At 37.1% G+C, this 14,122-nt stretch overlaps 1 protein-coding gene and 1 pseudogene across 1 annotated transcript in view; one reads left to right on the top strand and one right to left on the bottom strand.

Moving 5' to 3' along the window:
* The window catches only part of LOC109974079 (WW domain-containing adapter protein with coiled-coil-like), a 16,208-nt gene extending 14,098 nt beyond the window's left edge, over positions 1-2,110 (bottom strand). Inside the window, exons 1-3 of the mRNA XM_020624088.1 lie at positions 1,775-2,110; positions 1,310-1,343; positions 588-768 (exon numbers count right to left, since the gene is read on the bottom strand). Of these exons, the coding sequence (XP_020479744.1) occupies positions 588-768; positions 1,310-1,343; positions 1,775-1,815 (256 nt within the window). The 5' untranslated portion in view covers positions 1,816-2,110. The remainder of the gene's footprint in view (positions 1-587; positions 769-1,309; positions 1,344-1,774) is intronic.
* A 3,007-nt stretch (positions 2,111-5,117) lies between these two features.
* LOC109974065 (MAGUK p55 subfamily member 7-like) overlaps positions 5,118-14,122 on the top strand; it is a 19,454-nt pseudogene continuing 10,449 nt past the window's right edge.

The following is a 14,122-nucleotide window of genomic DNA, read 5'->3' as shown; positions in this document are numbered from 1 at the left end:
TCCAGGACCACCACAGTGACTGAAAAGTGATGATTGTGAAACACGGAGGTGGGGGTGTGCTGATATAGGGTTGCATGAGCACAAAAGCCATAGAGAATACGAGTTACAGATGGCACCATAAGCACATGTTTGTCTTCCAAACAAAGGCCCTCCAGCAAAGAGCAGCTGAAAAGAATCATCTGTGAAGTCTGGCAGATGTTCACTTTAATTTTAAATGTACAGCACTTGTTATACATGTCCATTTTCAGACTACTTGGCTACATTCTTCTTGGGCTTTAGCTAAAAACACAAATGCATTAAAGTGTCAGGATTTATAATTAGCTAGCATTTTACACTGATCTGGGATGTACTCACTCAGATGTTGTATAACCCAAGTCCACACAGTATGCCAAAGATCAATACAAAAAGAATGCCAAAATGCACTGTGGAAAACACTGACTGTGTTTGTAAGCTGGGGCTGAGAGCCATTACTCTGCTTGCAGCCACTATCTCTCCAAAGTTATTCTAAGACCAAGATGGTGCCTTTTCCTTATAACAACCTTGTTAGGTGAAACTTAAAACTGAATGCATACTATCTTAGTTTTTACCTCTAACTGTATGAGAGGCTTTTGCCTTGCCATGTCCCGTGCTGTCTCCATGTCTGCTGACAGGACTTTCATCTGAGCGCCGCAGCATTTTGTAAGGTGGCGTGGGATCTGATGAACCATCGCGCACCTTGTCGTAATGATGAAGGCTGCTCGGCTGGCTCTTTGGCTGAGATTTATGGGTCTAGAATGGATAAAGTGTGTTAGATAGTCTTGTGAGGGTGTGTTTAAGCATGAACTAACTAGTTCTTGTTTGTTTTTTTGTCATCCTGCCCTCACAGTCAATGCAATCATTTATTTTTCTGGAAAATATAGTGCATTAAGAATATCTCACTGATGAATTGCTACACCATCATGAACAACAGCATAATGAAAGCAAAACTAATATTCTCAAAAATAAAAGGTTAAAAAAGAAGCCTTATATGTATTATATATGTAAAAATGTGTCCCACACTGCCTGCTGTTAGTTCAGTGCAACATAAACTTCAGGGCCCAGTTTTCCCAGCATTAAAAGAACATAAGACAAATTGCCATAGCAGTACCTATAGATTAATATATTTAAAATTTTTATTGGTTTACTTTGCCCCACAGTATTATCAGGTGCTTATATTGTTATGGATATAACTATTTCGGTTAGGATTTGAATAAAATGACGTTCATACTACACACCTCTGTTAGCAGCATTAGTAGTGACAGGTCACCGTAATGGCCTGAACATGTCATACCTGATAGGATTGTGAATCCCTTCTGTCGTTGCTCCTGTGGAGATACAAAGCAAACTCTCAGACAGTTTCCGCTGTAGCTAATAGATTAGTTTTCTTACACTGGCAACGTTTAGTCAACTGTTAGCTAATTAGCTACTGTTAGCTAAATCAGCTTAATCTGCCATATTATCAAGATGTTTGCTCTTCTTTCGCTATTTTTTAAACGACCAATGGTTTTTCCAGATATACTGTACAAAAGCTTCCCTACATTACCATTATCGTGACAGTTAGCTAGCGTCACATTAGTGTTAGCTGTTTAGCTAGAGGAAACATCCGGAACTCATTGCTAACTGCGAGCAAACTGTTAGCTCCTAGCACTAATATTTGACGGCTACAAGCGAATATGACGATCCAACCTACGGAACAAAAAAATGAGGCAACCCCAGCCTGTAATTTTTAAACTGTTGGGGTTTGTGCTTCATTTACCCATCGCTGGCTCTTGTTGGTTTCCTTGCATACATCACCATCAAGGCCGTGGTGATGTGTGTATGTGTTTGAAGGGGAACCGTAGCCTCCTGCCTGTGTGCTCTCACAGTTCTCCTTTCTTCCGTTTCCTGATGACTATACGCAGTCTATCCTACCAAACTGATACCTACAAGCTGTGCACCGAGCACCAGCATTACATAGCAGGTGGTCTTTATTAACAACCACCCGTCAGGGCATCATCGGGCAGGTAATCGGGGTATGAGCTTAGCTGGGCCGTTGCAGCTCAGCAAAAACCAGCACAGGCAGAAGGAAACGAATGGACGGATTCCCCTGTAATATTCGGCTGGATTCAAAAAGTTCCGGTTTGACCTTTCAAATTAATAGTGCAAATATTGAATGCCACAAATTTTGTAGCAGGCTACCACATGACAAAAACCGGAAAACAAACAAACAAATAAATAAATGAATAAATAAATAAATGACTGAATTGCATTACATCAAACAAAATCTCATCTCTAGTGACTGTTAAGGGATATAAACTTAACAAATATATTGATCTTACTACCTTAAATCCCAGAGCACTCATGTAGATAGATAGGCATGTGTGAAATCAGTCTTTTATAAAGAAAATAAAATGGTACTGAAAGCACACAACTGTTGGCATCACATTCAATTAAATCTGTGTGAATAAGTGGGTGTACGGTGTTCTGAATAGTGAACTGCTGGCTAACATGATGCCACATGCACTTTGATTGCTGTATTGATTGGCTGCTAGCTTGATTTAGGTCAGACTTGACACATTGACTGCATAAGAGACAATCTCTTTTATTGTCTGGCCAGTCAGACACTACACAAACGCTCTCTACAAGTGGATGCTGAAATACAGCTCAAACTATTTTGATACCAAGCAATATAGCCTGCCTGAACTGGGCCTAATGGAAGAGACAGCCTGTGGTAAGTTTATTGTTTCTGAGGTAGTTAATCTACTTTAATTGTGTGTGAATGGACTTTAAACGTGTGTGTTGGTTGGTTGGTTGGTTACTTTATTTATACCCGTAGGTAGATTTGTTTTGCAGTCAGGTCGGATCAGATCAGATGGCATCCTTAAACATTCACAAAATTCCACAAACATAAACACCACACACATACCCTGAACGTAGTAGAAATAGAAATACTCGAAACTCCACCCATCAGCACATTAAAAAGATACAAACCTCACATAAAAACAAAAACCTAAAAATCATATTATACAATGTATTACTGCAGCTTATTCAGCTCTATAACAGCAACAGGGACAAAGCTACATTTATTTAGCTTTGTTTTACAACTCGGAACTACAAACCTCGGGCCCAAAGGGAGAAGCAAAAAAATAGCAGTACAGGGGATGGGAATCATCTTTTAAAATAGAAGTAGCCATCCTCTGTACTTGTCTACTATACAGGGTTGCCACACTTGGCTGAGACTCCCCTAGCAGCCGACTAGACCACTTAACTATTCGATCTAAGGCTGTCATCTGTCTTAGAGATATCTGACCAAACCATGACACCAAGGAAAACGATATAATAGATTCCATAAAAGCTTGATAAAACATATTCATTAAAGTTTGATCAATGTGAAAATGTGCGAGTTTCCTTAAACAATGTAGACGTTGCTGACCCTTTTTACACACCCTTTCACAATTCTCTTCAAAACTCAATTTATTATCAATGATCGTCCCCAGATATTTATATGATTGCACATATTCAACAGTCTGCCCCTTAATTAAAGAGACTTCCTGCCTGTGAGGTGTCTTCCTGAAATCAATAAGCATATCTTTAGTTTTTGCTAAGTTTAGTTGCAGGTAGGACTCCTCACACCAGCCAACAAAATCATCCACAACTGAACCGTGGCTATTTTCACCATCCCTAAGAAGACTGACAATAACTGCATCATCAGCATACTTTGTGATTGTTCTGTTGTCCCATCTACTCTGACACATATTTGTATAAAAAATAAAAAGTGGTGACAGCACACACCCTTGGGGAGATCCAGTAGACGAACCCCTTCGATCAGACACTACACTATTAACCCTAACTCTTTGTGTACGATTAGTTAAAAAATCTAAAATCCAGCCCGCCAGGTTAATACTCACATTGAATTGTTGTAAAAGCCTAGCACTCTTAATCTGCGCAGATTAGGTGTGTGTAGTCCAGACCAGGGTAGCCAGGCTGGGGCACATCTGATAAACATGTTAAAATAAATTAACAACACACCATACATTATTCAGACTCAGATTGTTTATTTTATGTAAAAATGGACGCATATAATGTTTTCTTTTGTTAATTTTGGCGGTGCTCCTTATTTACTCCCATCCAGGGACTTCCTTACTGCACAGTGGTCTCCACCCCACTGAGGTGAATCCTGCCAAGAACTACACAACAACACAGTCAGAGAAATTAATGCAAATATCATGCTGCATGCTTGATATAAAAGAAAACTAATTTGAATAATATCAATTATAAAGCACCAGAAACATGTTAGTTGTTTTTAAGGCAACAATTTGATTTTCTTTTTTCATTCATTAATACTTGACAGGCATCACATTATGACTCTGGCAGGGGTGGTATCCAGGGAGGCCAGCCAGACTCTGGAGGTGCCCAGTGCCACCCCTGGCCACCTCCTGGCTCCGCCCATGGTCCAGATTTGTTCATTATCTTTCTATAGCATTTGTTGAAATTATTGAAAATGTTAAAATAATTCAAATAAAAAAAAATTATGTGGATCTTGCTCATGCTAATTAAGTGATACTCAAAATTATTTTTGGAATTGTGAAATTTTATATATCACAGAAACATTATCTTAAAATGATCAAAATCATAATATTAGAGTGTGCAAAATAAATTACTTTTAAACAGAAGATAGCAAGTATTTATCCTATGAGTTCTCGTTTCATCTTTTGTTTGTGATAATTTTACTGAAGTAACACCAATCAAGCATGCAGAAATATAACATTTGTCATAAAGGGAAATAAGTTTAAATGTTGTTGATAAAACACTGACTGATATAATAATTAACTGACAGAGCCTTACAGTGGAACAGTATATTTCCATAACGTTGAAATATTTCACAGCAGCATTAGGGGGCAGTAATATCTAGGAAATGGCATCTTTCATGTACCATGTAAAAAAGCATATATTTTATCCCCTCCTTTAATCCTTTCTGTCATGATATAGTCTCCCTCTCAGGTGTTAAAAGCAAAGGAAATCTGAGGTATGAATGTTTCTACTATTTGCGGATACATTTATATAAGTTTTGATATTTGTTGAATTTATGTTTTCTTTTGCTAGAGTGAGGAGGATATTGAGGGGAACTGAACACAGATGCATTTTCAAGGAATGATAGGTTATAGATTTTTCTTTCATTCCTGATTTTTGTTCTCCCTTGTGCACCTAACCAGAAAATGAAGCAAGTTCACTGTCACAATGAATATTTCAAGGCTCCCCCATTGGGAGATTTTACATCACACCCTTCATTAAAACTTTTAAACTTTTTCTTATGGGTTTTTATGTCATTTCATCACCTTCAGAACACATTCTGTAAATTAAATACAAATGCAGGTGGACAACTAATGGATGTATGTATACATTTTTACACATGGATGTGTCCTCCCCCTCCCCCTGTGTATATACAGTACGTTGCTGTCATCAGTGATGTCTGGAACGGCGTTTCACACAGACAGGGAGGAGGACTACAGGTTCCTCCAAAGCATGTTGATGGAGAAAAAGCTTCACCTGCTCTTTAAGGTGATGACATATTTATGCTACACTTCCTTTTACTCAAGGTTACAGTGACCAATTTTTAAACTTCTTTAGGGCCCACTTTTGTGGATGAAGATTTCAGATTCTCCACTTATGTAAAAGTAGTAATAGAACAATATAAAAATGTTTTATTACAAGTAAAAGTCCTGCATTTGAATTGTTATTTGAAGTACAGAAGTATTATCAGAAAAAAGAAGTATGAAAAGTAAAAATTTCAGTGTTATACTGATTTGTCAGGTGGTTCCTTACAGAGTTAGATATTATAAAAATGGATTATATTGTACAAAGAGCACATTTTAACTGTTAAAATTTTAAATATTAATTTTACATATTTCTTTTATGTATGTCATTTTCAAAATAAAATATTAATCCCTGTAGCTGTAAGATAATGCTGTGAACTGCGCTACCTGTAAAAAGCAGTGATGTGGAAGTACCAGAATATTGAAAGACTCAATTAAAGAACATGCCTGAAAAATGTACTCAAGTAAAGCAGAGTCATGGAATTTAAAAAGGCACCACTCATATTCAAATTAAAGGAAGGTTGCGTATTTTTAGATTCCATGAGTATACTTTAAAAAATATCTGATTGAGTAAATGTACCTAGTTATTTTCAATCAGCGTTAAAAATAAAAAAAATAACATAGAAACATATAGCATATAGTTTCGTTTAGATGTTCAATGTAATGAATGTTTACTTAGAAAATTTTATTTGTTGTGCTCTAGCCATGATAAACATAATAAATGGAATATTATTATTATGAACTGAAATAATTAGTGTTTTTCTGCTTGTTTTTCTCCTGATTAATATTCATATTAGTGTAATAATAGTAGTAGCTGTATTTTGATTGGTTCTAAATGTGGAAGTTACAGTAATTGCCTTTTTTACTGCAGAGAGAACAGTTATAATGACACTTTACTAACCTGACAGATCCATGAGCAGCTGAAGCGTTTTGAGAAGCGAAGCCCCATACATGTCCAGGAGCATGCGGCGGGTCTGGCCTCAGATGTAGGTGACTCTATCCAAACATCTTTTGCAGATAGACACACTGATTAGGCTGACATTTTGACAGCAGAAGGAAAAGGGAATAGTTTTCATTGTTTATATTTTCTTTGATATACCAATGACTTTCCTATCATACAGAATTAGGAGTGGAATGCACATTCTTCATACTGACTTACATCTCAGATGTTATCATTTCAAATATAGTTCTTTAAAGCAGATATGATTCTGTATATGTATACCAGAAGTTGGGTCACCAAGGACACTGTCAAGCACCAGGCTGCTAAAACCATTTTGCGTGTAGTCTAATGTTTCAGGATGGAGGAATATAATTAATGTCAGATTTAAGATGAAGTGACAGGAAGTATTCCCACTAGAGCTGTGATGGCCGACAAGCCAGTATTTCCTTCAGATGTGCAGAGTATTTAATATCGCAGCCCTCTTCGATTATAGCCGTTCCTTTATTTGAATGTATCCCCCTGGCTCCTTCATCTCATTTTGACCTTCTCTCAACATTAGTTGCTTATTTTCCTTCTGTTGTTCCTGGACAATGCAAAACAAGGATGTTCTTTCTACACTTTTTTTCTTACTCAATACTTCTATAGTCCTTCCCCTCCATCACCAAACCACACTCTCCTTTCATTAGCTGTTCTTCGCCTTTTCCTGTATTCTTCCTCCTTCCTCTTCATTTGCTTTCCTTTAGCTTCTCCCTATACCCTACATACATTAATTCCTCCCATGGTTCCATACTGTCTATCCTCACCCACCTAGTTCTCTCCATCTCCTTCTCTTCACTCCCTTTGCTTCAGATTCAGTTCGACAGCCATTCTACGCCTGGCTTAAATCATCAGGACCTACTGAAAGGGCCAAACCGTGGGTCTGTTTCCCTTCAGGGAGGCTTCTGTTTGCTCACAAAGGACACTAATGACCTCCATGCATTGTGTCTCTGTAGTGTGCATCTTAAAGCAGTAGAAGTCATTATAGTAATATACTTGACAAAGCAACTGACTGCTCACAGTCACTCGCCACCTCTCCAGTTGCCACTGACAGCCAAGGCTGTTCTGTTTTCGCCGTCACCACAGCTGTCGCGTAGCCTTGCACATTCGGGAACCGCTTTCCAGCAGCGGCTAAGGGACACAAAACCAAAACAGGAACACAGACAAAGAGTTCACATCAAGCAGAGAAAAGCAAAGCTCCAAAGAGGTGAACGAGGCCATATAAAAGTGTAGGTCATAAGAAATAATGACAGCACTGATGTTGTCTCAGCAGTTTGAATCATATATAAGATGAATTTCACCAACATGTTTTTTTGTCTATCTGCACATTTCTGTGTCTCTCTTGGCCAGTACAGTGTAGACTAGAACAAACCTCACTCAAGCCATGATATAAATGTATACCTCTAATTATAAAAAAATATATCCTGCCTTTCTGTCTCTTTTTTTCTGCTTCCAGTTGACTAAAGTCCTAAAATACCAAGGCTGGAAAGATGAAGTCAAAGAACTGATTGCCCTCTTTAACAAACCTCACTTTAAGGTAAAGAGTATTTCCTTCCATGGCAATGTGTGCCTCTAGCTTCACCTATGTTGACCTGCAACTCCCCCAACCAAATCCTTTCTCAAGTCACATCATTTCTAGCAGAGGAATACACTCTAAAAGCAATGGTTCAACATTTTGCCAAATATAATTGTTCTCTTTCTTGTTAGGATATAACAGAAAAAAATTACTATTCTTGTGTTTATATGATGGATTTGAAGCTTGGTCCAGGAGACAGTTAGCTTAGCCTAGCACTAAAACTAAAAAGGGAAGCAGCTACTGTAGCTAGCTTGGTTTTGGTACTAAATAAATAAATACATCTTTGTGATGAACTTAACCATTATTTATGAAGCCAGGAGACTGTCACTGTAGCTTAGCTTAGCCAAAAGACTTAAGACTGAGGGCCATAATCTGGTGTTTATTCAGCTTCTGTTTTTGTGGATGAAACAATTTTGTAGATGAATATGGCATGATAATCAGTAATCTTTAGAGATGCTGGTTGTCATATTTTGTTTGGACAGAGTTAGGCTAGCTGTGTTTTTTTGCTCTTTCCAAACTTTATTAAACTAAATGAGCTATCTCTAGCTTCATATTTTAATAGACATCTCCATTCTTCATCTCTAAAACATTACATGCACATAAACATTGCCTAAACTGTGCAAGAGCTCAGTTTTCTATCCCTGAGGCACAGTATGTCCTGTAATTGCCATATACACGGACCATTTGTGAAGCGATATTCAGTTGGAACGTGTTGTTTTGCTGTTTTCCACTCCATTGTCCCACTTTGAAGGGATCAGTAACAACAAAATAAACCCACTAATGAATAGTGTCGTTACATGTTCAGTCATTTTTCTTAACATAGATAACACTAGAACTCTAATCTGAGAACCTAATTTCCATGCAGTCCTGCTTCATCTGACCTATATTCTGAAACTGTTCAGGCATCTGAACACTTAAGCTCACTATCACTGAAAGGCTTATAGCATTTTATTTTTTACATTTGGCTTTTATGTGGGTCGCAGAAAGTGATGAATTAATCAAACTGTAAATTTTATTTAGATTGATTCCACCTCATCATTCCACCCACTGTGAGGTGCTGACATCTATTAACCACACTGGCTTTGAAGCTAATCTACTTCCTAGTTGCACTATGTTTATTAGTGTTCACTGATGTAGAGGCCTGAACACTCAAATGCAGGTTTCGTTATTTCAGATATGGTGACAGTCATATTTCAGACACACACATGCACACAGTGCATGGTTCTCCAGCGAACTGCACAGGTTGTGGCTTTTCTTAAAGAGGAGCTGAAGCCAGATGAGAACTAATAGGTTTGTTTAAACAGTCCTAATGGCCTGTTTGTTCTTGGTCCCAACACGGGAGCTCACACATACTTATGAGAGACACTGGATGTAATCTGCAAATGTTTTCTGAAAGTGGCCAGAGACACATTCTTTACACACTGGAAGCTTCTGACCAGAGTGACTGCTGATGGCTACAGGAATAACAGGGAGACTAACTGACAGATGGATGGGCTGATTGTTAAAATTAAGTTAATGAGCAGATGTTTCCCCTCCTATCATTCTTTCGTATTATATAATTTCCCTTTTTCACAGTCATTTAATCATCCCTAACCTAACTAGTTAGTTTAACATATTGGTTTAAACCTGTGTTGGTAAAGCTGTGGTCACAGTACGTCTACAACATGCCTTCATTTAGAGCAGATGGCATGAAATGAAGACTCTATTCATTTGGGATTTGTTCACAACACTGAATCTAACAACAGCTTAACAACACGCCACTTTCCATTTTGTTTGGAGTACAACGCTAGCCTTAGCCAGTGCCATGTTTTCAGAACCAAGTGTGATGCATTACTGCCAAATGTATTCACAGCACCTCAAATTCAAAGTGACATAGCTCACTGCAGAGCAGACACTGTGCTTCCCTCACAGAGACTCCTGTGTGTCCATGATGCTGTAGCTCAGAAAAACTTTGAGCCTGCTCTGCCACCAGTACCTGAGGATGTCCTGGAGGAGGAGGAGGAATCAGTCAAAAATGTCAGTCTGGTCAAGACCAAAGAACCTCTGGTCAGTACACATTTTCATATTTCAAATAAAGAATGAAATTAAATAAAATGAAATAAAAAAACTATATTGCATTTTACACACAAAAAAAGTTAATTTCTTTAAAGCTTTTTCTTGTCACAAATGATGACACAGAAGTAGCTGTTTACAATGGCCATAAACATGAAAAAACAAACAAAAAAAAAAACAATATTCTTGTTCTAAAATCCATTCTTAAAATGGATCTGAATGTACAAGTGTACTGTATTACATAAACCTGTTTCTAATTTGGTCTACCTGGCCTTGTAATGCACAAAATTCAAATGGAAGTTTGTAAGTTAAGACAACCATGTAACTGGGCAACCACACTTACAAAATTGTAATTTGTCCAGACACAACAACTGACATACAGTACATGGACAGTTCAAAGGAATAAACACATCCAAGAGACTCATAGCTGAATTTTTCTTTGGCAGTTGAGTCTGTAGCAGAACGAAAGCTCTTGGAATGACAGGAAACATAACAAAGGTACCTGCAACAGCCGGGATCAACCTTTGCATTTGTGCTGCTGCTCGCTTTGTCCAACCAGGAATTTGTAATCAGTCCTTCCACATCTTTGTTGCCATTTATCTGCTGTTATGCAATGCTTCAGCATTGTTGTGTACATGTGTGTGGTGTGTGTGCAAGCAGTAACAACGCATGCATTGCAAAAAGTATGTCTCTTAATGGAGTCTTTTAAAGCAGTGTTGTGCATTAAATGGATTGGGTCATTCTCTATTCTGTTCTGATGTAAATCAACTTATTTCGAGGTTTTTAAACATGGCCCATTTTCTTGATATTATCAGAATGATCTGTCTTTTTCCACTTTGTTCCAAGCCATCGTCGCTTATTTCTGGAAATTTCCTGGCACAAGTGAAACTGGACTGAAAACTAATGAAACTACAAAGTGTGCATGTCTCCGCCAAGTCCGCAAAATCCTCTAAATTTGTTATTTTAACAATATAATATACATATAGTGATGGACAGCTATAGGGTAAATATGCCAGATTTTTTCCATTGAAGCGGGACCAGTGGTTCATTAGAAATAACAGAAATGTCCAAAAATACCTTCACACTCAAAGTTAAAATTTATTTCTTAGTCTGTGGGTTTTTTTTTTTGTTTTAGTCAAATTTCATTGAAACCTGCTGACAAGTTGAGATATCTAACTAAACTATAACTAAAAACTGTTAAACAGTGCCCAAAACTAAACCCCCCCCATGGTGGAGATCATTTTAATCTTTTTAAGAAAAATATGATTTGATGAAAATAACTTATTTAATGACGATAATTTTTCATGTGTGTATGATCATGTATGTGTGCAAAGGACAAGTAATACAGATCATACTTTTGTACTGATCACAAAGCTCTATTGGACAGGGACTGACCTTTTTCTGACATGGTCTGCTTCACCGATCCAGCATGTTCCCATTTTCCAGACAAGACAACCGAGTGTGAGCTGATTGTAGTCAACTATACATGATGCTCTTTCCATTGCAATTTGCTCCACATCAGTAACATCTGTTGAAAATAATGCAGATTGAGATAACTTTTTCCAGCAACGCGTGTGTTACAGCCAGCTAAATGATTTTTTCTTGATACAAATAACCTCGGCTAGAATGAAGATACTGTAAATAGTTTGGGCTATAATAAAATCAACATGTTATTTTTACTGTCCATCACCTGACTATGTGTCTGTGCATCTGCTCATCTGTTTGTCCATCATGTTTTAATTCATTAATCACCAAGGGGGCAACGATTAAGAGGGATAAATCCACAGGGGCTATTGTTGTGGTGAGGATCATGAGAGGAGGTCCCGCTGATAAAAGCGGGAAGCTTATAAACTTCCTGTACCTTTACAGTATATGAGGTTGTAATATCATTATACATACAGACTAAATGTAGGCATTTATAAGAAATGTAGAGTGATGATTATGTAGTACAAATGTCCATATGTGTTTGCAATGCACTGAAGACCTGATCCATGAAGGAGATGAGCTGAAAGAGGTGAATGGAGTTTCACTGGCACACAGAAAGCCAAAGGAAATCCGTCCTCTTCTGGTTAGTCTTACCTGCTCTGCTATTCAGTCACTTGCTTTAGTGTCTCCTCACTGGATGTTTCCTTTTCTCTTCCGTCTGTCATCCTTTTCTATTCTCTTTTCAGTGTTGTAATTGAAAGAATAAGGCCTGCATTTTTCTATATTTTGAATATTGTAAACAAATTGTGCATAAGATGGGGTACAGGGATCACACCAATGGAGCTTTCATACAGTCTAAATTGTTAAAATTTTTTGATTTAGTGGGATATAAGACTGCTGTGTTTATGTATAAAGCCAGGAACAATTTATTACCTGGTGGAATTCAAAAACTATTTAATGAAAGGGAAGGGGGATACAATTTAAGGGGTCAGTTAAATTTAAAAATTCATGCTATACGTACAACCAAAAAAAGATTTTGTATTTCCATAAGTGGGGTAAAACTATGGAATAATTTAAGTGTGGACTTAAAAAATTGTAATAGAATTGACGAGTTTAAACGTAAATATAAAGGTATGTGTCAATCAAGATATATGCAAGAACAGGCTCAATGATTAACTACATGGACTATTGTGGGTGTGGTGTATATTTTGTAATAATTCTTTAGTATATCACTTGTGTGATGTAAGAATGTTAACACTGTTATATTCTTTTTTTAGTATAATATGTGTGTGGGTAGAAGTGAATCATTTATTGCTTGCAAACCAATGATGGTAAGATGATGTCATGGGGTAGGACTGGATAAGTCTGACTTCTTCCTACTCCATTCAAGCATGTACTAGGTATAAGCAAATTGTTATTGGATTGTGTGTAAAAATGTGTGTTGTTATATCAACTGTTTTATATGCTTGAAAGAATAAATCAAATCAAATCTCGTGAAAAGACAAATCAAATCAAATCAAATCAAATCTCGTGAAAAGGCAAAAAAACAACGTGTCAGTCTTCCACTCAAAACCTTTCAGCTTCATTACCCTGTCTGTGGCTTTCAGCTCCAATCTTCTTTGTTCCTACTTAAGATGTAAATCTTTTAAAAAGTCACAAATATATGGTTTCATTTAAAAAAAAAAGGTTTAGAGATTTCTTGAAAAGGTGGGCACTGTATTTTGTAGAAAATGCTACTCAAACCATTTGTTTGAAATAGATAAATCCACATTTAATGTTCACAGCAGTGGGACAATGTACTTGGAAAAATGTGTTAAATTACACTGTAATGGCCATGTTTATGGTAATATAAAAAAACATTACCCAGTGCAGGGGTGTGGCGCGTTGATATCACTAGTTGTCCTAGTTGTTGGTCAAAAATGGAGCACTATAATAAGTTATGTCAGGCTGTGATTACACATTCAATACCTATTAGTATGATAAAATAATTGTTGTCTGAAAAATATTGACTATAGACCTTTAAAGAATTATGCAGCTACTGACACTGGAATTTTAGTTTGGCTTAGCAAAAAGACTGAAACCAGAGAAAAGGCTGCCTGCCAAAACATTTTTATGGCATTTTTAGCTTTAATGGAAAGTTAATAGCAAGGAGGAAGAAACAAAGGAGAGAGAAAGGGGTTATGACATGTAGCAAAGATTTCTGGTCGGAATCAAATGGTAAATGTTGCGCTTATGTGCTGTGTGTCTTTTTTAAACTTTTTTTTTTTTTACTAATTTGCGAGTTTAATTGTAAGTTTAATTTTTTCAAGGTTCAGGCAGACTAACGCTTTTGCCTATTTGCTAAGCTAAGCTAAATGGCTACTACATTTACCTTTATTAATCTTCTCAACCCCTGAAAGACAGAAAATAAGTTTTTTCACCAAAGTATCTCCCTATTTCTTTACTATCACTTTTTCTTACACAGGCTCGTTCTCAGGGTGAAGTTACAATCAAGATCATTCC

This window comes from Monopterus albus, unplaced genomic scaffold, assembly GCF_001952655.1.
Source record: "Monopterus albus unplaced genomic scaffold, M_albus_1.0 scaffold319.1, whole genome shotgun sequence".
NCBI lineage: Eukaryota > Metazoa > Chordata > Actinopteri > Synbranchiformes > Synbranchidae > Monopterus > Monopterus albus.
This window is presented reverse-complemented; position numbering and strand designations above follow the sequence as displayed.